General features: G+C 50.0%; 1 protein-coding gene across 2 annotated transcripts in view; it reads right to left on the reverse strand.

The window, feature by feature from the left end:
* LOC147116933 (autophagy-related protein 2 homolog B-like) overlaps positions 1 to 24,389 on the reverse strand; it is a 39,572-nt gene that overhangs the window by 3,498 nt on the left and 11,685 nt on the right. Inside the window, exons 6-7 of one of the 2 annotated variants that reach the window (XM_085987107.1) lie at positions 2,438 to 2,514; positions 1,710 to 2,347 (exon numbers count right to left, since the gene is read on the reverse strand). In XM_085987107.1, coding sequence (XP_085843233.1) covers positions 2,470 to 2,514 — 45 coding nt within the window. In that variant the 3' untranslated portion in view covers positions 1,710 to 2,347; positions 2,438 to 2,469. Of the gene's footprint in view, positions 1 to 1,709; positions 2,515 to 24,389 lie in introns of those variants that run through there. The other variant, XR_015078266.1, reaches the window with a different exon arrangement.

Consider the following 24,389-nt stretch of genomic DNA (forward strand, 5'->3'; position numbering starts at 1 on the left):
AAGGCGGGCGGGGGAGGTTGGGAAGGCGGGGGAGGTTGGGAAGGCGGGAGAGGTTGGGAAGGCAGGCGGGGGAGGTTGGGAAGGCGGGCGGGGGAGGTTGGGAAGGCGGGCGGGTGAGGTTGGGAAGGCGGGCGGGGGAGGTTGGGAAGGCGGGCGGGGGAGGTTGGGAAGGCGGGCGGGGGGGTTAGGAAGGCGGGGGAGGTTGGGAAGGCGGGCGGGGGAGGTTGGGAAGGCGGGTGAGGTTGGGAGGGCGGGGGAGGTTGGGAAGGCGGGCGGGAGAGGTTGGGAAGGCGGGCGGGGGAGGTTGGGAAGGCGGGCGAGGTTGGGAAGGCGGGGGAGGTTGGGAAGGAAGGCAGGGATGAAGATGGAAGAAAATGATGAGTAAAGGAATTTCAGATCAGTAGGGATAGCGGGATTGCGGCATGAACAGCCAGCCATCGGGGAGGAAAAATACAGCCAGTTGGGGGTGCTGTGGATGGGCAATAGTGAGTGTTACTAGAAAGGTAGGGTTGGAGATGCCTTTGTTGGGAAACTGCAGCCAATGGAGGAATTAGCAGGGAAAAGGATTGGGAGCCAATGGTTGGGATGGAATTGGAGTAACAGACAGCAGAGTGGAGGGGAACTGAAGGGGTTGAAATTTTGCTCATCAGGAGTGAGGAGGGTCACTTGCTCAGCGGTGGAATGGGGGGGTGCGGATTGATAGTTTGTTCCTTACATTCACTTGGGGTCATCACGTAACGTTAAGGCTGACTCTGTTGTACTCATACACGGTTGTGCATATAGCACCACCTACAGGTACAACAACTTGGATTTATATAGCGCTTTTAACATCCCAAGGCGCTTCACAGGAGTGTTATCAATCAAAATGTGACACCGAGTCACATAAGGAGATATTAAGGCAGATGACCAAAAGATTTGGTCAAAGAGACAGGTTTTAAGGAGCGTGTTAAAGGAGGAGAGAGAGGTAAAGAGGTGGAATTCCAGAGATTAGGGCCTAGGCAGCTGAAGAGGCCAGATTTAGAGGATCACAGATATCTCAAAGGGTTATGGGGCTGGAGGAGATTACAGAGATAGGGAGGGGAGAGGCCATGGAGGGATTTGAAATCAAGGATGAGAATTTTAAAATTGAGGCATTGCCGGACCGCGAGCCAATGTAGGTCAGCGAGCACAGGGGTGACGAGTGAATGAGACTTGGTGTGAGTTAGGGCATGGGCAGCAGAGTAAAGAAAGAAAGACTTGCATTTATATAGCGCCTTTCACGACCACCGGACGCCTCAAAGCGCTTTACAGCCAATGAAGTACTTTTGAAGTGTAGTCATTGTTGTAATGTGGGAAACACGGCACCCAATTTGCGCACAGCAAGATCCCACTAACAGCAGTGTGATAATGACCAGATAATCCGTTTTAGTGATGTTGATTGGGGGATAAATAATGGCCAGTGCGCCGGGGATAACGCCCCTGCTCTTCTTCGAAATAGTGCCATGGGATCTTTTCCGTCCACCTGAGAGAGCAGACGGGGCCTCGGTTTAACGTCTCATCCAAACGACAGCGCCTCCGACAGTGCAGCACTCCCTCAGTACTGCACTGGGAGCGTCAGCCTATATTTTTGTGCTCAAGTCTCTGGAGTGGAGCTTGAACCCACAACCTTCTGACTCAGGCGAGTGTGCTACCCACTGACCCACAGCTGACATTACAGCACCATCAGACGCTTGAGATCACTGTTTTTAATGTATTATAAATAATAAGCAAAGGCAGTTTTTTTTTTTAAGTCTCTGCTCAACAACAACTTGCGATTATAAAGTGTCTTTAAAGTCGAAACCGCCCAAGGTGCTTCACAGAAGCATGAAGACACTAAGCAAAGCAGTGATTACGAGGGTGATCTAAGGTGAGTCGAGGAAGTGGGTTTCAAGGAGGGTCTTAGTGGAGGAGTGAGAGGTGGAGGGAGTTCCAGAGGGTGGGGCCGAGGTGGCTGTAGGCACGGACAGCAATGGTGGGGTTCGGGGGCGGGGAGACCGAAATGTTAGTGAGTACCACAGGCCTAGATAGTGAGCGTCACTGGGCTATTCGACCACAGGGGCATCTACAGCCGAGCCTGATCAGTGCCAGCCTTGCCCGCATCCTGGGTATGAATTAAATGTAACACAAGTGTTGGGAATGGGTTTTTTTTTTGGATTACCCGGCTCCTCTGAGCTGCTGCTCCAGGAGTATCCTGGAATTTGCAGGGTGGATGCAGGTCTCCGTAACTCGCCACGTACTGGATGAGGTTCATGAGGGCAGCACAAGAGTCGGAACACGTCCGGATACGGATGACATCACTTGAGCAGCGCAGCTCAAACCGAGGCTGTAACTGGACAAGAGAGGCAAAGTTCAGTGGAACGGCCCAATCAGTACGTACAATGTGAGACGGTGAGATTGACATGGATAAAAGCTCCCTCACCCGCTCTCCCTCCGCACTCGGTTTCGACGCAGTTATTCAAAATTCCAGCACTCCCATGTCCAGGACTCGCGCGTAATCTGCAATAAATAGTTAACGTTGTGTGAATCTGGTGAATGGATTTTCGCTCTTTCAGTTACACACACAGATTGTTTTCTCCCCCAACAAAAACTCGTAAAAATCAAAAACAGCTGAAAACAGTTCCTGGGGTGCAGGTTCCCTCCCCTCCTGAAGGTGCTGACTCTCACTGGGGTACGGGTCCCCTCCCCTCCTGAAGGTGCTGACTCTCACTGGGGTACGGGTCCCCTCCTCTCCTGAAGGTGCCGACTCTCACTGGGGTACGGGTCCCCTCCTCTCCTGAAGGTGCTGACTCTCACTGGGGTACAGGTTCCCTCCCCTCCTGAAGGTGCTGACTCTCACTGGGGTACAGGTTCCCTCCCCTCCTGAAGGTGCTGACTCTCACTGGGGTACGGGTCCCCTCCTCTCCTGAAGGTGCTGACTCTCACTGGGGTACGGGTCCCCTCCCCTCCTGAAGGTGCTGACTCTCACTGGGGTACAGGTCCCCTCCTCTCCTGAAGGTGCTGACTCTCACTGGGGTACGGGTCCCCTCCTCTCCTGAGGGTGCTGACTCTCACTGGGGTACAGGTCCCCTCCTCTCCTGAAGGTGCTGACTCTCACTGGGGTACGGGTCCCCTCCTCTCCTGAAGGTGCCGACTCTCACTGGGGTACAGGTTCCCTCCCCTCCTGAAGGTGCTGACTCTCACTGGGGTACGGGTCCCCTCCTCTCCTGAAGGTGCCGACTCTCACTGGGGTACAGGTTCCCTCCCCTCCTGAAGGTGCTGACTCTCACTGGGGTACGGGTCCCCTCCTCCCCTGAAGGTGCCGACTCTCACTGGGGTACGGGTCCCCTCCTCTCCTGAAGGTGCCGACTCTCACTGGGGTACAGGTCCCCTCCTCTCCTGAAGGTGCTGACTCTCACTGGGGTACGGGTCCCCTCCTCTCCTGAAGGTGCTGACTCTCACTGGGGTACAGGTTCCCTCCCCTCCTGAAGGTGCTGACTCTCACTGGGGTACGGGTCCCCTCCTCTCCTGAAGTTGCTGACTCTCACTGGGGTACGGGTCCCCTCCTCTCCTGAAGGTGCTGACTCTCACTGGGGTACGGGTCCCCTCCTCTCCTGAAGGTGCTGACTCTCACTGGGGTACGGGTCCCCTCCTCTCCTGAAGGTGCTGACTCTCACTGGGGTACAGGTCCCCTCCTCTCCTGAAGGTGTTGACTCTCACTGGGGTACAGGTCCCCTCCTCTCCTGAAGGTGTTGACTCGCACTGGGGTATGGGTCCCCTCCTCTCCTGAAGGTGCTGACTCTCACTGGGGTACGGGTCCCCTCCTCTCCTGAAGGTGCTGACTCTCACTGGGGTACCGGTCCACAGGCAGCCACTACCCTCCAAGTACTGGCCATGCTTCATTTGTGAGCCGAGAGAGAGTGAGTTTTGCCAGACTATTCGACTGTGGGAGGTCAGGCCACTGAGCCTGATCCTGCCCTCACCTAACAGTCACGTTTTCCAGCAGGGATCACTGACTACCGATCAGGAGCTGGAATCCTGGCCGATTTTTTTCCACTCCCTCAGCGAGGGGCTGGTAAGACCAACTGCAGCCTCCATTACTGCCACAGCTGAGGTCACAACACAGAGCAGGAAAGCATTATTCTTTTAAAGAAAAATATTTAGAAACTCAGGAGTGGAGAAAAATTGTCAGGCTGGTGATTACTTTCAATAATTTCACTCTTCCCAATTCCCCATATCTTCGCACAGCACACAAGCAGGCACGTGAGTGGCCTGTAGCTGCCAATAAGGGATAGACAAAAGCAGCCTGGGGTCAACTCGGACACGAAGATTCTCTCCCCTGCACCTGGCCTCCACTTGGCAGGGAGCCAGAGATTGGGAGTGCGGGATTGAGTCCGCAATTTACTGATGTCATGGTTACAGGTGTGGTGTATGTAACCGTTCCACCTTTAAGAGAACTATTTTAAGAGATGCACTACTTTATCTTGGCTGCTGTATACTGTAATACCGGTGGTGACCACACCGGTATATAAGTGCTGTGTAATGATTTATTGGGCAGTTCAGCCTGACCTCCGACTAGTAAAGACCTGTTGAATTTACTCTTGTGGTCTGTGTGCAGTGATTCTTATTAACAATAACTAGAACACACAGACTTAACAGTGGCGACGATGACGACCTTACCCTGCGGCAGAGATATATCCAAGGCAGTTTAACGGGCGTCGAGAAGAGGCATCCGCCCTCATCATCCTGCTGAGAAAAGACTCGGGTCTGAAGAGCAAGGAAGAATCCTGACACGAAGCCTTCCATCAGCAACAGGCAGTGATCATCCCTTCTATCACGGTGGTGGGTAAGCCGATCAGCGACGAGCAGCAAGTCGGCCACGTTGGCTGTGAAGTAGGGGAGGGAAAAATGGAGGATATAAGGGCGGAGAACTCGACCACGGCCGGGGAAAAGAGCCGGACAGAAGTCGGGGCCAGAGGCGCTGAGACTGGGGCAGTGTAAGGCACAGGAGCCGCGGTGAATGCAAACGCAGCCGGTATAAAAGACCGGGCTGCAAGCGAGCTGGGAGACGCAACAGCGTCGAGAGAGAGCTCGACCGCGACCGGGGAAAAAGGCCGGGCAGCTACCGAGGCCGCGAGGCGCGGGATAAAATTAAAAAAAACGCGGAGAACTCAGCCGCAGCCCGGGGAAAGGACCGGACTGCAAGAGGGGCTGGGAGGCACGATTTGAGAACCGCTGGGGAGGGCAAACGCAGCAATACGGCAATCGCCATTACAGCCAGCGGGGGAGAAAGGCAAACGCGGGAAGCTGCCATTTTCGTAGGCGGGGGAAGAAGACAAGTGCGGGAAACCGCCATTTTGAAAAAAATATATAAAAATTTCTTTTTGTTTCTCAAGAAGATTGTGAGGATGCCTAAGCGTGGTAACATCAACGATTTTGATCCCGATGTTGAAGATTGGGCCACGTATGTAGAACGCATAGAGATTTATTGTAAGGCAAATAAAATATCAGATGAAGATAAAGCACTAACCTTACTAAACTCAATGGGTGCGAAGACATACGGGCTATTGAAGCATCTTCTATCGCCAGCTAAACCGGTGGATCAGGCTTTCGCTAATATTGTTGCTGTCCTGAGAAATCATTTGAACCCCACACCGCTGATGTTAGCGGAACGATTTAAATTTTATGCGAGAACGCAACTGAAAGAGGAAAGCAACGCGAAGTATTTAATTGAACTGCGTAAGCTAGCGAAATACTGTCAGTTTGGGGAAAGACTGACAGAGGCACTGAGAGACAAATTCGTGTGTGGATTGTCGAAAGAAGGAACACAAAAGCGGCTGCTTGAAGAGAATGATCTTACACTTGATAAGGCTGTCACTATTGCAGCATCGCACGAAGCCGCAGCAAGAGGCACTGCGGAAATGCAGCTGAAAGCAGCGGTACTCAGCGTAGATCAAATGGCTTTGGGTACAGCGAAATGTTATCGTTGTGGAAAGACAACACACGATCAGAACCAATGCTGGTTTAAAAATCAGGAATGTAGAAAATGTGGCAAGCTTGGTCACATAGCTAAAGTATGCCGGTCAGGAAAGAAGACCAGCAACAAAAAGTCACCGCAGGAAAAGTGCAGAAAGGTACATAAGCTGGCTGAGAAGAGTTCGGATGAACAGAATTCGGATTCAGACTCCAACAGCAAGGAACTGGGTAGTCTGAGAATTCACAATGTGAGTAAGGAAGCTGACCTACAAACTATCTGGGTCACACTTCAGATAGCAGGAGTCCAAGTGAAGATGGAATTGGACACCGGATCGGCGTTGACGGTCATGAATAAGCAAGATTACAAAAGGTTATTCACACATATTCCCCTACGGGATACGGAGATAGTATTGCAGACATACACGGGGCAAAGAGTATACCCCATCAGAAAGATAAAAGTCAAGGTGGTACACAAGGGCAAAGAACACCAAGGAATGGACTTATATGTACTACCTGAGGGAGGTCCACCACTTCTGGGACGGGAGTGGATCAGGAAAATAAATATGGACTGGCACTCCCTAAAAGCAATAACGGTAGATTCCGGAAAAAAAGATGTCAAACCTGAACGATTGTCCAGAATATTGGATGAGGTTAAAGAGGTGTTCCAACAGGGACTGGGAACACTGAGAGGAATTACGGCAAAAATCAAGATTGCAGAACATGCAAACCCAAAATTTTTCAAAGCCAGACCGGTACCTTATGCGATACGACCTGCTGTGGAAGCTGAGCTGGAAGGGCTAGAACGTTCAGGAGTACTGTCTAAGGTGGACTGGAGTGAGTGGGCCACGCCCATTGTTCCCGTCATGAAGCGTTCATTGAGTAACAAGCCAGGGGAACCGGGGAAGGTCCGCATCTGTGGAGACTTCAAGATCACAGTTAATCCGGTGCTTCACACGGTGCAATATCCGCTTCCGCGGATTGAGGATATCTTTGCTTCATTGTCTGGCGGGAAACACTTCACCAAGATAGACCTGGCGCAAGCGTACCTACAGATGGAAGTTGAGGAAGAGTCGCGCCAGTATCTCACAATCAACACGCACAGAGGCTTGTATCGATATAATAGACTGGTTTTTGGAGTGGCTTCGGCTCCAGCAATTTGGCAGAGGGCCATGGAGCAGGTATTACAGGGAATTCCAAGCACTCAATGTTACTTGGGCGATATCCTGATTACAGGAGATGACGATGAGGAACACCTTGCAAATTTGAAACTGGTGCTCAGCAGATTGAAGGAATATGGACTTCGAGTTAATCGCCAGAAATGTGAGTTCTTTCAGAAACGGATCTCATACTGTGGTCATGTCATTGACCAGGAGGGGCTGCACAAGTCACCTGACAAGATCGAAGCTGTTGTGAAGGCTCCCGCTCCGGAAAATGTATCCCAGTTGAGGTCGTTCCTAGGGTTGATTAACTATTACCATAAGTTTCTGCCAAATCTATCCATGGTGCTGCACCCGCTGAACGCTCTTTTGCAGAAAGAAGTACCATGGAAGTGGAGCGAGGACTGTAAGAAGGCCTTTCGCAAAAGCAAGGCATTGATCACCTCAGAGGAAGTGTTGGCTCACTTCAACCCAACGCTACCTATTCGTTTAGCTTGTGATGCTTCTCCTTATGGTATTGGAGCAGTACTCTCACACAAGTTGCCAAATGGCTTGGAAAGGCCAGTCGCATTTGCATCCAGATCATTGACCTCCGCTGAGCGCAACTATGCTCAGATAGATAGGGAGGCTCTCAGCCTTGTGTGGGGAGTAAAGAAGTTTAATCATTACCTGCAGGGCCAGAGGTTTACACTCCTGACAGACCACCAGCCGTTGGTATCGATTTTTAACCCTAAGAAGGGTGTTTCGGTGATGACAGCACAGAGGCTCCAGAGATGGTCCCTTTTCCTAGGGGCACATCAATATCAGATAGAATTCAAAGGTACAAAGCAGCATGGTAATGCTGATGGGCTGTCGCGCCTGCCACTACCTACTGAGGAGGAGGCACCGACGGTTGACCCGGTGGAGTTATTTCACTCGACCATCGTCGAATGTTTACCTGTCACCAATGCAAATATTGAAAGGGAGACTAGGAATGACCCGACACTGTCCCGGGTCTACGAATTGACAGTAAAGGGATGGCCAGCCCATGGTGATCCACTGTTACCGGCATTCTCAGCAAGACGAGAACAGCTGTCCATCTGTCAGGGAACATTGATGTATGGAACAAGGGTGATTATCCCTCCTAAGTTAAGAGAGAGAGTTCTAAAAGAACTACATGAAGGTCATCTGGGGGGAGTCAAGATGAAAAGCCTTGCTAGGGCTTATGTGTGGTGGCCGGGTATCGACCAACAGATAGAGGATCTGACGAAAAGCTGCTCAGGGTGCCAAAAAGTCCAAAATGCACCTCCAATTGCACCGCTGCATCCATGGGAATGGCCTTCAACCCCATGGCAACGTGTACATATTGACTTTGCTGGTCCATTCATGGATTCCATGTTTTTAATTGCGGTGGACGCACATTCTAAATGGCCAGAAGTGATTAAAATGACTACCACTACCTCGGAGAAGACGATCGCAGTGCTAAGAACGATATTTGCAAGAAATGGATTGCCAGAGCAAATATGTTCAGACAACGGACCACAGTTCGTGTCAGAGGAATTCCAGAAATTCCTGAAGAAGAATGGGGTGAAACATTATACCTCTGCCCCATATCATCCAGCTACGAATGGGCTGGCCGAGAGGTTTGTACAGACGTTCAAAAAGGCAATAAAGGCCATGAGCGAAGATCAGATTCCACTGCAACACAAGGTGGACAATTTCCTACTGGCATATCGAAACGCCACCCATGCAACAACAAACCAAAGTCCTGCCATGATGTTCTATAACAGGAGGTTGCGGTCCAGGTTGGACTTGTTAAAACCAAATGTGCGGAGGGAAGTCGAAAACAAACAGTTCCAGCATATCAATAACAAGCCCACTCGGAGTTTTGAAATAGGACAACCGGTGTTAGCCAGGGACTATAAAAACGAGAAATGGCAAACTGGAACAATTCGGGCCAGACAAGGACCCCTGATGTACACGGTAGATGTTGGTGAAAATGTAATGTGACGTCATGCTGACCAACTGGTGGGATCGAGAACAAGGGTCGAGCCCATGGTTACAACAGAGACAACCGTGGAGGAAGTTAGTGAACCTGAAGCATCTACCTCAGAAGTGAATATACCTGATGATGATGTCCTACCCATAGGGGATTAACTAGATGAGCCACCCCAGCAACGAGAACCAGAGACCCCTGAAAGGCGTTATCCGTCTCGGATCAGGAGGCCTCCTCAGAGACTGAATCTGTGAACTGTTTTTACATGAAGTTGTGTATATATGTTATTATGTTATGTTTAATGGGGAATATATACTGTTAAGCTAAAAAGGGAGGATTGTGGTGTATGTAACCGTTCCACCGTTAAGAGAACTATTTTAAGAGATGCACTACTTTATCTTGGCTGCTGTATACTGTAATACCGGTGGTGACCACACCGGTATATAAGTGCTGTGTAATGATTTATTGGGCAGTTCAGCCTGACCTCCGACTAGTAAAGACCTGTTGAATTTACTCTTGTGGTCTGTGTGCAGTGATTCTTATTAACAATAACTCGAACACACAGACTTAACAACAGGCACCCAACCCCTGGGGACACCTCCCTTTAGTACCCCAAACCCTGGGGACATAAGATGTAGGAGCAGGAGTCAGTCATTTGGCAACTCGAGCCTGCTCCGCCATTCAATAAGATCAAGGCTGATCTGATCTTGGTTTCAACTCCACGTCCCTGCCCGCTCCCCATAACCCTTCACTCCCTTACCTTTCAAAAATCTGTCTATCTCCACCTTAAATATATTCAATGACCCGGCCTCCACAGCTCTCTGGGGAAGAGAATTCAAAGATTCATGACCCTCTGAGAGAAGAAATTCCTCATTTACAATGTAAATGGGTGCCCCCTTGTTCTGAAACTATGCCCCCTAGTTCTAGACTCCCCCATGAGGGGAAACATCCTCTCTGCATCGACCCTGTCAAGCCCCTTCAGAATCTTATATGTTTCAATAAGATCCCCTCTCATTCTTCTAAACTCCAATGAGTATAGGCCCAACCTGATCAACCTTTCTTCATAAGACAACCCCCTCATCTCCGGAATCAACCTCGTGAACCTTCTCTGAACTGCCTCCAATGCAAGTATATCCTTCCTTAAATAAGGAGACCTAAACTGTACGCAGTACTCCAGGTGTGGTCTCACCAATACCCTGTACAGTTGTAGCAGGACTTCCCTGCTTTTATACTCCAACCCCATTGAAATAAAGGCCAACATTCCATTTGCCTTCCTAATTACTTGCTGTACCTGCATGCTAACTTTTTGTGATTCATGTACAAGGCCCCCCAGATCAATCTGTACCTCAGCATTTTGTAATCTCTCCCCACTTAAATAATAATTTGCTTTTTTATTTTTCCTACCAAAGTGGATAACCTCGCATTTTCCCACATTAAACTCCCATCTGCTAGATTTTTGCCCACTCCCTTAGCTTATCTATATCCCTTTGGAGATTCTTTGCATCCTCCACACAATTTGCTTTCCCACCTATCTTTGTATCATCAGCAAATTTGGCTAGATTACACTTGGTCCCTTCATCCAAGTCATTAATATAGATTGTAAATAGTTGAGGCCCCAGCACTGATCCTGTGGCACCCCACTAGTTACAGTTTGCCAACCTGAAAATGACCCATTTATCCCGACTCTCTGTTTTCTGTTAGTTAGCCAATCCTCTATCCATGCTAATATATTACCCCCAACCCCATGAGCTCTTATCTTGTGTAGTAACCTTTTATATGGCACCTTATCGAATGCCTTCTGGAAGTCCAAATACATGACATCTACTGGTTCCCCTTTATCCACCCTGCTCGTTACATCCTCAAAGAACTCCAGCAAATTTGTCAAACATGATTTCCCTTCCATAAAACCATGCTGACTCTGCTTGACTATATTATGATTTTCTAAATGTCCTGCTACCACTTCCTTAATGATGGACTCCAGCATTTTCCCAATGACAGATGTTAGGCTAACTGGTCGATAGTTGCCTGCTTTCCGTCTCCCTCCTTTCTTAAATAGGGGCGCTACATTTGCGGTTTTCCAGTCCGCTGGGACCTCTCCAGAATCCAGGGAATTTTGGTAGATTACAACTAATGCATCCGCTATCTCTGCAGCCACCTCTTTTAAGACTCTTTAAGGCCATCGGGTCCAGGGGACTTGTCCACCTTTAGTCCCATTAGTTTGCCGAGTACTTTCTCTCTAGCGATAGCGATTGTTTTAAGTTCCCCCACCCCTTGATTATCCATTATTGGGATGCTTTTAGTGTCTTCTACCGTGAATCCGATACAAAATGTTTGTTCAAAGTCGCCGCCATTTCCCGGTTTCCCATTATTAATTCCCCAGACTCAGCCTCTAGGGGACACCCCACTTTAGTACCCCAACCTCTGGGGACACCCCCCTTTAGTACCCCAACCTCTGGGGCACCCTCCTTTAGTACCCCAACCCCGGGGACACCCCCCTTTAGTACCCCAACCCTGGGGACACCCCCATTTAGAACCCCAACCTCTGGGGACACCTCCCTTTAGTACCCCAACCCTGGGGACACCCCCCTTTAGTACCCCAACCCCTGGGGACACCCCCATTTAGAACCCCAACCCCTGGGGACACCCCCTTTAGTACCCCAACCCCTGGGGACACCCCCATTTAGAACCCCAACCCCTGGGGACACCCCCCTTTAGAACCCCAACCCCTGGGGACACCCCCCTTTAGTACCCCAACCCCTGGGGACACCCCCTTTAGTACCCCAACCCCTGGGGACACCCCCCTTTAGTACCCCAACCCCTGGGGACACCCCCCTTTAGTACCCCAACCCCTGGGGACACCCCCCTTTAGTACCCCAACCCCTGGGGACACCTCCCTTTAGTACCCCAACCCCCGGGAACACCCCCTTTAGTACCCCAACCCCTAGGGACACCCCCTTTAGTACCCCAACCCCCAGGAACACCCTCCTTTAGTACCCCAACCCCTGGGGACACCCCCATTTAGAACCCCAACCCCTGGGGACACCCCCCTTTAGTACCCCAACCCTGAGGACACCCTCCTTTAGTACCCCAACCCTGGGGACACCCTCCTTTAGTACCCCAACCCTGGGTACACCCCCCTTTAGTACCCCAACCCTGGGAACACCCTCCTTTAGTACCCCAACCCCTGGGGACACCCCCCTTTAGTACCCCAACCCTGGGAACACCCTCTTTTAGTACCCCAACCCTGGGGACACCCCCTTTTAATACACCAACCCTGGAGACACCCTCCTTTAGTACCCCAACCCCTGGGGACACCCCCCTTTAGTACCCCAACCCTGGGGACACCCCCCTTTAGTACCCCAACCCTGGGGACACCCCCCTTTAGTACCCCAACCCTGGGGACACCCCCCTTTAGTACCCCAACCCTGGGAACACCCTCCTTTAGTACCCCAACCCCTGGGGACACCCCCCTTTAGTACCCCAACCCTGAGGACACCCTCCTTTAGTACCCCAACCCTGGAGACACCCTCCTTTAGTACCCCAGCCCCTGGGGACGCCTCCCTTTAGTACCCCAACCCTGGGGACACCCCCCTTTAGTACCCCAACCCTGGGGACACCCCCCTTTAGTACCCCAACCCTGGGAACACCCTCCTTTAGTACCCCAACCCCTGGGGACACCCCCCTTTAGTACCCCAACCCTGGGGACACCCCCCTTTAGTACCCCAACCCTGGGGACACCCCCCTTTAGTACCCCAACCCTGGGGACACCCCCCTTTAGTACCCCAACCCTGGGAACACCCTCCTTTAGTACCCCAACCCCTGGGGACACCCCCCTTTAGTACCCCAACCCTGAGGACACCCTCCTTTAGTACCCCAACCCTGGGGACACCCCCTTTTAGTACCCCAACCCTGGAGACACCCTCCTTTAGTACCCCAGCCCCTGGGGACACCTCCCTTTAGTACCCCAACCCTGGGGACACCCCCCTTTAGTACCCCAACCCTGGGAACACCCTCCTTTAGTACCCCAGCCCCTGGGGACACCTCCCTTTAGTACCCCAACGCTGGGGACACCCCCCTTTAGTACCCCAACCCTGGGGACACCCCCCTTTAGTACCCCAACCCTGGGAACACCCTCCTTTAGTACCCCAACCCCTGGGGACACCCCCCTTTAGTACCCCAACCCTGGGGACACCCCCCTTTAGTACCCCAACCCTGGGGACACCCCCCTTTAGTACCCCAACCCTGGGGACACCCCCCTTTAGTACCCCAACCCTGGGAACACCCTCCTTTAGTACCCCAACCCCTGGGGACACCCCCCTTTAGTACCCCAACCCTGAGGACACCCTTCTTTAGTACCCCAACCCTGGGGACACCCCCTTTTAGTACCCCAACCCTGGAGACACCCTCCTTTAGTACCCCAGCCCCTGGGAACACCTCCCTTTAGTACCTCAACCCTGGTGACACCCCCCTTTAGTACCCCAACCCTGGGAACACCCTCCTTTAGTACCCCAACCCCTGGGGACACACCCCTTTAGTACCCCAACCCTGAGGACACCCTCCTTTAGTACCCCAACCCTGGGGACACCCCCCTTTAGTACCCCAACCCTGGGGACACCCCCCTTTAGTACCCCAACCCTGGGGACACCCTCCTTTAGTACCCCAACCCTGAGGACACCCCCCTTTAGTACCCCAACCCTGGGGACACCCCCCTTTAGTACCCCAACCCTGGGAACACCCTCCTTTAGAACCCCAACCCCTGGGGACACCCCCCTTTAGTACCCCAACCCTAGAGACACCCCCCTTTAGTACCCCAACCCTGAGGACACCCTCCTTTAGTACCCCAACCCTGGGGACACACCCTTTTAGTACCCCAACCCTGGAGACACCCTCCTTTAGTACCCCAACCCCTGGGGACACCCCCCTTTAGTACCCCAACCCTAGAGACACCCCCCTTTAGTACCCCAACCTTGAGGACACCCTCCTTTAGTACCCCAACCCTGGGGACACCCCCTTTTAGTACCCCAACCCTGGAGACACCCTCCTTTAGTACCCCAACCCCTGGGGACACCCCCCTTTAGTACCCCAACCCTAGAGACACCCCCCTTTAGTACCCCAACCCTGGGGACACCCCCCTTTAGTAATAATAATAATACAAATCGCTTTATTGGCATGATAAGGTACATCTTATGTTGCCAAAGCATCAAAATACATTTATGGTTGAACACATAAACGCGGTTCCATTCATACAGTGTATAAACAGGTATATCCCTGAGTTTATAAATATACATTCGCCTTGTTTATATATACTCTTGTCTTAGTTTACTGGTTGTCCCTCTGTTCATGGCAAGCTGTAACATAGTGTGCCGCCAGTGTTACACAGCTTCTCTCCTCCCCCAGTAGGAATGGGAGTTTTTGGTTGTCAGTCAGATTTCTGAATTCAGGGCATATTTGTGAGAATTTTTGGTAGAAATTCTCTCTGATGCCCTGATATTTTCCACAGGCTGTGAGGAAGTGCATCTCTGTCTCAACTACTCCCTGACTGCAGTGAGAGCATATCCTGTCTTCTCTTGGCAGCCTGGTCTGCCTTTTTCGATCGCTAGGCTATGTTCGCTAAGTCTGTACCTTGTCAAGGTTCTTCTCAGTTTGTTATCCTTTACCATGGTCAGGTAATCAGCTATGTTGTATTGTCTGTTTAGGGCCAAGTAGCAATTGAGTTTGCTTTGGGTTTTTGTTGTTTCTGCCCAATATGACAGATATTTTTCCTTTTGCTTAGCGACGATTGTGTTGGGTCGAATTTTTTGTGTTACCCTGTCACTGTCCTGGGACTGGTTATTGTTAGTATTGTTATTAGTTACTTTATTGAGTCCCAGGACTAGTTGACTGAGGGTATTCTTCTTTATGGTCAGCTCTTGGCATTTCAGGGCGTCGTAGTGATAGCATTGGGGGTTGCTCATTTGTAGGTGATTCCAAAATTTGGTGGCTCTTTTTTGGATAGTGATTATTAATGGGTATTGGCCTAGTTCCGCCCTGCATGCGTTGTTTACTGTTTTCCTTTGAGTCCGGAGGATACTTTTACAGAATTCCGCATGTAGGATCTCAATTGGGTGTTTGTCCCATTTTGCAAAATCTTGTTGTGTTAGTGGTCCCCAGACCTCACTGCCATAGAGTGCAATTGGTTCAATTACTGATTTGAAAATTTTGAGCCAAATGCTAATTGGGATTTCTATTTGGATTGATTTTTTGATGGCATAGAAAGCCCTTCTTGCTTTCTCTTTCAGTTCATTCACAGCCAGTTTGAAGTTTCCCGTAGAACTGATTTTTAAGCCCAAGTATGTGTAGTGAGTGGTTTGTTCAATTTTGGTTGTTCCTACTGTGAAATTTATTGTGGGTCCATGTTGTTTGGATCTTTGCTGGAACACAAGGACTTTGGTTTTTTGGGGATTTATTGTCAGGGCCCAAGTCTGGCAGTACGACTCCAGCAGGTCCAGGTTCTGCTGTAGACCCTCCTTAGTTGGTGACAGCAGAACCAGGTCGTCGGCATAGAGGAGGAATTTAACCTTGGATTCATATAGGGTGAGGCCGGGTGCTGTAGATTGTTCAAGTAGTTTTGCCAATCCATTAATGTAAATATTAAAGAGTGTCGGTGAGATTGGCGAGCCCTGCGTCACCCCCCGCCCCTGTGGGAAGTATTTTGTTTGTTTGTCTCCAATTTTAACTGCACATTTATTGTTTGTATACATTGATTTAATTACATCATATGTTTTCCCTCCTACCCCGCTTTCGATAAGTTTCAGGAATAAACCGTCATGCCAGATGGAGTCGAAAGCCTTCTGGAAATCTACAAAGCATGCGTAGATTTTGCTTTTGTTATGGTGAACGTGTTTGTCAATTAGGGTCTGTAGGGTGAAGATATGATCGGATGTTCTATAGTTTGGCAGGAATCCAATTTGGCTTTTACTCAAGACATTGTGCTCTTCAAGGAAGTTTATAAGTCTTTTGTTTATGATGCTACAGAATACCTTCCCCAGGTTACTGTTTACACAGATGCCTCGATAGTTGTTTGGGTCGATTTTGTCCCCACTTTTGTATATGGGTGTTATGAGTCCTTTGTTCCAGATGTCAGGGAAATAACCGACACTCAGAACCAAGTTGAAGAGTTTTAGGATAGCCAGTTTCAGTTTGTCGTCTGCGTGTTTAATCATCTCGTTTAGTATGCCGTCTGTCCCGCAAGCTTTTCCTGGTCGCAGGTCCTTGAGTTTTTCAAGAAGTTCTTTTTCTGTTATTATGGCGTCTAGTGAGTTTTGGTTATCTTTTATGGCCATTTCAAGCTTTTCCAGTTTTTTGCGTATTTGGTGTTGCTCTGGTCTTAGTGTGTTTTTCTGGTATAATTTTTCAAAGTGGTTTACCCATGTGTCCCCATTTTGAATGGACAAATCGTCGTGTTGTTTTTTATGTAGTGTTTTCAAGTTGTCCCAGAAACAATTCGACTCAATGGATTCCTCCATGGAGCTGAGTGTATTCTTAATAAATTGCTCTTTTTTGGTCCTGAGTGTGTTTCTGTATTGTGTTAGCGTCTGACAATAAGTAAGGCGTAATTCCTCGTTTTCTGGATGTCTGTGTTTTTGGTTTGATAGTTTTCTACGTTTTTTCCTCATGTTATGGCAATCATGGTCAAACCATTTTTCATAGTTTTTTGTTTTGGGTTTGTTCTTGCGAGCTTTCAAGTTTGCATTTGTTGCCAAATTATCAAAAATATTGTTTAGTTTACTAACTGCCCGGTTTACGCCTTCTTTATTGTGAGTGTATATGTTATCCAGAAAGGTGTCTAAGAGAGCTTGAGTTGATGCATTGCTAATTGTTTTCTGGTATTTTTCCGTGTCATTTTTGGCCCATCTGTACGATTTTTTGGTGTTGTACAGTTTACTGGGTTGTGTTTCTATGTTGTTTGTTTCTGTCTTTTTGAGAAACATAGTAATTTGGCTGTGATCTGACAGTGTTGTTTGTGGTTTGACTGTGAATGCTCTGAAAGAGGATGGGTCCAAGTCTGTAATCATATAGTCTACTGTGCTGCAGCCAAGAGGTGAGCAGTAGGTCGATCTTCCTAGGAGGTCTCCTATGAACCTACCATTGACAATGTACAGACCCAGGTTTCGACAGAGCTGTAGTAGCTGTTTACCGTTGGTATTTGACTGCTTGTCGCAGTTATGCCTGTATGGAAGGGAAGGGATGTCAAAGTGGTTATTCCCAAATACGTAATTGTTTCCCTGATTATTGGTGAAGTCTGGTTCTTCGCCCGTTCTTGAATTGAGGTCCCCACAGATCAACACGTTCCCCTGGGCCTGGTATTGGATAATTTCCCCCTCCATGTTGGAGAAGGTGTCCTCTTTGTAGTACGGGGAATCGATTGGAGGGATATAAAGTGCGCAAATGTAAACATCTTGGGTGTTTGAGATAATCTCCCTCTCAAGTTTGAGCCACATATGGTTTTCGCCCTTTTTTATAAATTTGATGTAATTCTTAAGTTCTGTTTTAAACCAGATCAGTATGCCTCCGGAGTCTCTGCCTTGGGTTACACTTGGTAATTTATTGGAGGGGACCACTAGCTCAGTGTACCCTTGGGGACAGCCGGTGTGTCCTTTTCCTTTATACCAAGTTTCCTGTAAAATGATAATATCTAGATCTTTAGTTTCCTCTATGAACTCTGGGGTCCTACTCTTCACTTCTCGCACTGAAGAGCGTAGACCTTGGATATTCCAGGTCGAAATATATAAGGATTTCATGTTAAGTTTTATCTTTTTCTATGATAGGTTAAAGAGTGGTACGTGTTTGTCGTGTCTAAGTGTGGGGAAAAAAAAATCACCCCAGTTGTCTACAAAAGTTAATACAATTTGGTTACAGTTCTTTCTATTAATTAGTCCTTGATCCATAAGGCGGAAGTAGATGCTGCTGCACATCTGCTTATTGTCTCTTAGTGGATTGTTTCTGTCTGAGGTATTGCGTACGTCCTGTGCATCTCTCCCTCTGTCTGGCTGGGAGCGGTCCTATTCCCCTGTGGGACAGGAGTGGTGCAGGTCTGATAATGTTGTTTTGCATGGGGATCCTCTCCGGTCTCGGTTGGTGTGGTGGTGGTCTTTGTAGTGTTCCTGATATGTACCCCGCTGATCTCTGGTGGTCGGGGGGGGGTCCTCTTGGAGTCTGGGTATGGACCCGGTTAAAAGCGACGTCCTTCAGGGCTTTAGCAAAGATCGATATTTTTTGCCTTTGGATGTGGACGTGGTCGTAAAGACATTCTTCATCGAGGGTGGGGTGTTGGGCCAGGTGTACGTTGTGGTTTGATTCGCATTCTGTTGCTATGCTGGCATTTATCTCATGAATTGTGTTGTTGTTGAAGTCTGTTCTCGGCAATATTGTGGAAACAGTGATTCTAGTGTTTGGAAATGTACTGCTTGCCTTCCTAATCATTGCTCTGAGCGATGTTGCTACCTCTTTCTGTTTGGTCTTTAGGTCATTTGTGCCCGTGTGTATTATTATGTGTTGGGGGGAGCCTAATCTGGCTTTGGTCAGCCATCCCATGGCTCTGTCTGTTGTTGGGCACCAAATCTTTTCTACTTTACTTCTAGGGAAGAGCTTTTTCTCCCATAGAAATTTCCCATTTGAGTCTATGAGTATTACGACGTCAGCCTTGTTTGTGTTTACTGTCTGGTGGCTTTCGCCTGGACTCATAGTGTGTGTGCTGGGCTGGGGTGTCTGGTGTGTGCGTACCTCTTGTGAGCGGCTCGCTTGTGGTTCCATGGTGGTGGGGGAAGATTGCGAGTCAGTATGCTGGTCGGTCTGTGTGGCACCCCTTGTATTGTGTGTCTGTTGCTTTTGTTCCGTGTGGGAGTGCAACCGTTCCGTCCGGCTCTGTCTTGTCTTATCTCTAGTCTCTGGTTGCTGGTCTAATGGTGTTTTCTCTCCTCTATGGCTCTCTTCTTTTTCCTGCAGCTCTTTCACCTGATTCTTAAGTAGATTCACCTGGTTATCAAGTCTATTCAGCTCTCTCTTGTGTCTCTCCCTCTCCTGCTTTTGTTTGTCATTCAATTTGAGGACCTCCTCTCTAAGTTTAACCATCTCTATCTCTAATTGATAAAATTAATCTTTTGGTTGTATCTGGCTGTGTGATCCCGGGGTATGTGTCTGGTCGGCCCTGGAAGGCTCACTCACTTCCTGGCTAAGCTGGTCGGCCCTGGAAGGCTCACTCACTTCCTGGCTATGCTGCTCTTCTCTTGGTGGGCTGGGAATGGTAGGGGAACTATGTGTGGCTTCCTCCGTGGTAGTTATGCTGGGGTTTGTCAGTTGTATCGTGTGGCTGTGGTTCCCCGGGGTTAGTGTCTGGTTTGAACTGTGTGGCTCGTTCATCCCTTGACCATACAGATTTTCTCCTGGTAAGTTGTCAATGTTGGGGGGAGTGCGGGCCACTCTGGGGCTGTTCATTCCCCTCATAGTTGATCTTTTCAGTGTCCTGAAGGCCGTTGCAAATTTGTCGAGGTTGCCTTGCACTAATATTGTTCCGGTATTGTACGCGTTGACAGTCGTGATTGAACTGTCTCCTGGTGTGTTAATTTTCATTATGGACCCATTTGCGGTATTTTTTAGCTTAACACTGGTATAGTGTGATTTTATTGCTCTGATCCAAGCCGCTGGCTGATCTGAGTAGAATATGAGGTTACTTTTTGTCCCATTGTTGTAACAGTCAGTAAAGAGAGTTTCTGGTTTTTCTCTCATCTGAGCATGCTTGATCGTTTTTATAGCTTTTTTTGTGGTGTTGGGGGGAATCTGGAAGCGGGGCTGTTGTGGATCTTCTGATTCGCTCATTTTTGGTAAAGTATTGTTGATCTTAGAATAAGCTTTTCTGGGGCCCCGGGTTTGGTGTTACCCTCTCCCTGTTCGCGAACTTTCCCGGTCCCCCTCTCCGACCCCGTGGTCCCTGGGCCTCGGCTCCTGGGTTCACCCTTCTCAGGTCTGAGTCTGTGAGCCGCTGTTTCCCGGTGCCTTCGGGCTGTTCCCCTCCCCCTCAGAGGTCTCTGGGCCTCTGTTTCGGCCTGGCTCCTCGGGCCTTTCCCTGGGCCTCCCTCCCTGGGCCCTGTACTCACGGTCTTGGTTGCGAGCCTTCTGGTTGCTCTCCTTCTCCTCAGAGGTCTCTGTGCCTGCTGGCCTGGCTCCTCGGGCCTTTCCCGTGCTGGATTGTTGGGCTGCGGCCCGAGTCCCCTCGGCTGTGCCGATTGCTGGATTTCCGGGCTGCGTTCCGAATCTCCTCGGCTGTGCCGATTTCTGGGATGCGGCCCGAGTCCTCTCCGCTGTGCCGATTGCTGGGCTGCGTTCCGGATCTCCTCGGCTGTGCCGATTTCTGGGATGCGGCCCGAGTCCTCTCCGCTGTGCCCGTTGCCGGGCTGCGTTCCGATTTCTGGGATGCGGCCCGAGTCCCCTCGGCTGTGCCGGTTGCTGGACCGCTGGGCTGCGGCCCGAGTCACCTCGCCTCCTCGAACTCGGTCCCGATGCCGCCGACTCAACCACCGCTGCTGAAGCCCCGTGTGGCTGCCGTTCACTGGTTTGTGTAGTTCTTCTCTTGTTTCTTTTTTTTTTTTGCTTTGGCTTTTTTTCCCCTCTATTTTCCTCTGGGTTTTTTTTTTTTTCTTTGGTAGTCTTTCTGGCGGTCTTTTCCTTCTCTACTTTGTCTAGACTAATCTAAACTTAAACTAAACTAAACTAAACTAACTTAACTAGAACTAAATTTAATTTTAAAACCTTTTAAAAATTGAAATGAAATGAAACTTTTTTTCCCCACTTTAGACACTAAAAACACTAAAATCTCAGCAGCCCATCTTCAGCGTGTGTATTCACTCCGTCTCTCTCTCTCTCTCCCTTTAGTACCCCAACCCTAGAGACACCCCCCTTTAGTACCCCAACCCTGAGGACACCCTCCTTTAGTACCCCAACCCTGGGAACACCCCCTTTTAGTACCCCAACCCTGGAGACACCCTCCTTTAGTACCCCAACCCCTGGGGACACCCCCCTTTAGTACCCCAACCCTGGAGACACCCCCCTTTAGTACCCCAACCCTGAGGACACCCTCCTTTAGTACCCCAACCCTGGAGACACCCTCCTTTAGTACCCCAACCCCTGGGGACACCCCCCTTTAGTACCCCAACCCTAGAGACACCCCCCTTTAGTACCCCAACCCTGGGGACACCCCCCTTTAGTACCCCAACCCTAGAGACACCCCCCTTTAGTACCCCAACCCCTGGGGACACCCCACTTTAAGAACATAATCGGCCATACGGTCCCTGCGAGCCTGCTCCGCCATTCAATAAGATCATGGCTGATCTTTGACCTCAACACTTTCCTGCCCGATCCCCATATCCCTTGATTCCCCATGAGTCCAAAAATCTATTAATCTCTATCTTGAATATACTCAACGACTCAGCATGCACAGCCCTCTGGGGTAGAGAATTCCAAAGATTCACAGCACTCTGAGTGAAGAAATTCCTCCTCATCTCAGTCTTAAATGGCCTACCCCTTATCCTGAGACAATGCTCCCTAGTTCTAGACTCTCCAGCCAGGGGAAACAGCCTCTCAGCATCTACCCTGTCAATCCCCCTCAGAATCTTATATGTTTCAATGAGTACCCCAAATCCTGGGGACACTCCCCTTTAGTACCCCAACCCCGAGGAACATCCCCTCCTTTAATGCTAGACATATAAACAAAGACCTCACCTTTCTTTAAGTTCACCACGGCTGGATTACATTTTTCAGACAAATACAGCGCGGCATCATCGATAATAATTCTGGAAGATGAAAGATAGTGGCCTAGAAATTCGGTGGGCTGCGCCACCAGTTAGCGCCTAAAGAGGGCACTCAGTGGCTTTAGCGGCACTGGCCGCGCCTCCTGCAATATTGAGCTGGGGCGCTAATGGCGGCATTAACCTGTTGCGCTGCGTCGCCTCCGATGACGTCATCGGTGTGCGCAGTGCCCCGCTACCGCCCCGATCCCGATATTTGGCAGTGACCGCCTCTGTAGCGCCGTTCGCAAATGGCGCCCGGTTCACAGGGCCTTCCTGCGGCGGCAGTGGCGCAAATTAAGGTGGAGGTGCGGGGCGGCCGTTTTTTCCGGCGGCCGCCTGCCAGCACCTCCGGCCCCGGCCTCCTGATCTCCCCCCGTGGCATTGCCGGCTGTTTTCCGAGAGCCCGGCACTTCTCCTCAGTGCCGGGCTCTTTTGCCGGCACTCGCGATCTCTGATCGCGCTGGTGCAGGCCCCTCCCCCTTAAGAATGGGAGGAAGGCCTGCAGTACCGCAGCACGCCGTGCCGCAGCGTGTGGCGCTGCGGCACATTGCGCTGCAATATTCAGTTTCAGCGCCCTAAGAGGGAGGCGGAGCACCTCGAGCCTCGCCCCGTGTCCCTCTTGGGGCACTCAAGCTGAATTTCCGGCAGTCGCTACTGCTCCAAACGCTGCGCTAAATCCGGCGCCCAGGCGAGCTTGGCGCCCCGTTTGTGGCTCCACCCAATTTCTCCCCCAGTGTTTATTACAAGTAGTTAGTTGGTGGCAACAGGTAGTCAATATGCAATCTGAGTGAAAGGGGTCAGTCAATACCTGAGTGTGGAGCAGTATTTGTCCAGTACAATGTTACTGGATATTGTGAAGGTTTCAACGGGTCACTAGTGCCCGAACTGGTAAATATAGCGGCCTGGAACACAGACACAGTCACACACATTACTGGGGTCATCAGCGTCTCCTACTCCAACTCAATCTTTCCCAGGACTTGAAAACAGTAGAACTCCTCATCAGCCTTTCATGCTCTTACAATCGGAAGACTTTCGAAACCCCCACTTAGCATCAACTACCTTATCTTCGCTCCCACCCTTTAAATCTCAGTGGTGTCCCGCAATCGACACTTCAACTGGGCCAATTCCAAAAAGAACATCCAACCTGAAAGTCTGAGCCAGACATACCCCAATTCCATCTACCACTCCCTGAAGAAGGAACCTGGCAGAGCCCTTGCCTAGGCCGTTCCTTCAGTGGCACCGCTGATTAAATTCCTCTTTCTTAGCAAGCGTTTCAACACCAACTCCGTACAGACAACCGCCAGGACCTGCCAACAGGTGCAGTGAATATTGTCAATTTCATAGGAGTCGGGTTGCCGACAAGTGCTGGAACCCAACTCCCAGAGGCGGGAAGGGATTAAAGGCAATTAAACTGCCTGTTAACAGGTAGTTAACAGGTAGTTTTTTGCCTATTCGCGATTTTTATTGCTGGTTTGTGGGCTTCCCGACAGCTCCAAACCACGAAAAGTTTTCGAGGCGGGACGTGGGTCTGAGGTCTTGGAGGGGTCGAGATGCCCAGTGTTCAGGTGAGTGAGGGGTGCAGGAGTGCAAAGGTAAGTGTTTTGCAAGTGTTTAAAGTGTTTAAATAAGTTTAACTTACTTTTACTTACCTTTACAGGAGTCCTGCATTCCGGTGTCGGGAGTCGGCTGCAAGAACCACAGAAGCTCTGATTTAAAAAAAAAAAATCAGCTTCTTGGTTTCTGCAGCAAAATGATTTTAAAGTTATCCTGAGAAAGGACTGAGGCTGAATTAGCAGTTTTTCAGTGCTTGACAGCTTCAAACAGCTGTTAAACACTGATATTTCATCTGCCAAAAGCTTTTGACAGATGAAATGTCAATCTCTGACGTCACCTGTTGCCGGGTGGCCCTTAATTGGCCTGCTGAGCCCACAGGGCGGGCTCAACAAGGTCAATCAGAGGAAAATCCAGTGGGTTGGCCACATCTCCATGGAGGCGGGACAACAAGCCCGAATGTGGGTTTCCCACCTCCAACCCGCCCCCGTAGCAAAATCCAGCCCTCTGTATCTAACCCGTACTGTACCTGCTCTGGGAGTGTTTGATGGGGACAGTGTAGAGGGAGCTTTACTCTGTATCTAACCCATGCTGTACCTGCCCTGGGAGTGTTTGATGGGGACAGTGTAGAGGGAGCTTTACTCTGTATCTAACCCGTGCTGTACCTGCCCTGGGAGTGTTTGATGGGACAGTGTAGAGGGAGCTTTACTCTGTATCTAACCCGTGCTGTACCTGCTCTGGGAGTGTTTGATGGGGACAGTGTAGAGGGAGCTTTACCCTGTATCTAACCCGTGCTGTACCTGCCCTGGGAGTGTTTGATGGGACAGTGTAGAGGGAGCTTTACTCTGTATCTAACCCATGCTGTACCTGCCCTGGGAGTGTTTGACGGGATAGTGTAGAGGTTTTACTCTGCGT

This window comes from Somniosus microcephalus, chromosome 5 (genome assembly GCF_052327205.1).
Source record: "Somniosus microcephalus isolate GS21.2 chromosome 5, FLI_Smic_1.0, whole genome shotgun sequence".
In the NCBI taxonomy this organism is placed as follows: Eukaryota; Metazoa; Chordata; class Chondrichthyes; order Squaliformes; family Somniosidae; genus Somniosus; species Somniosus microcephalus.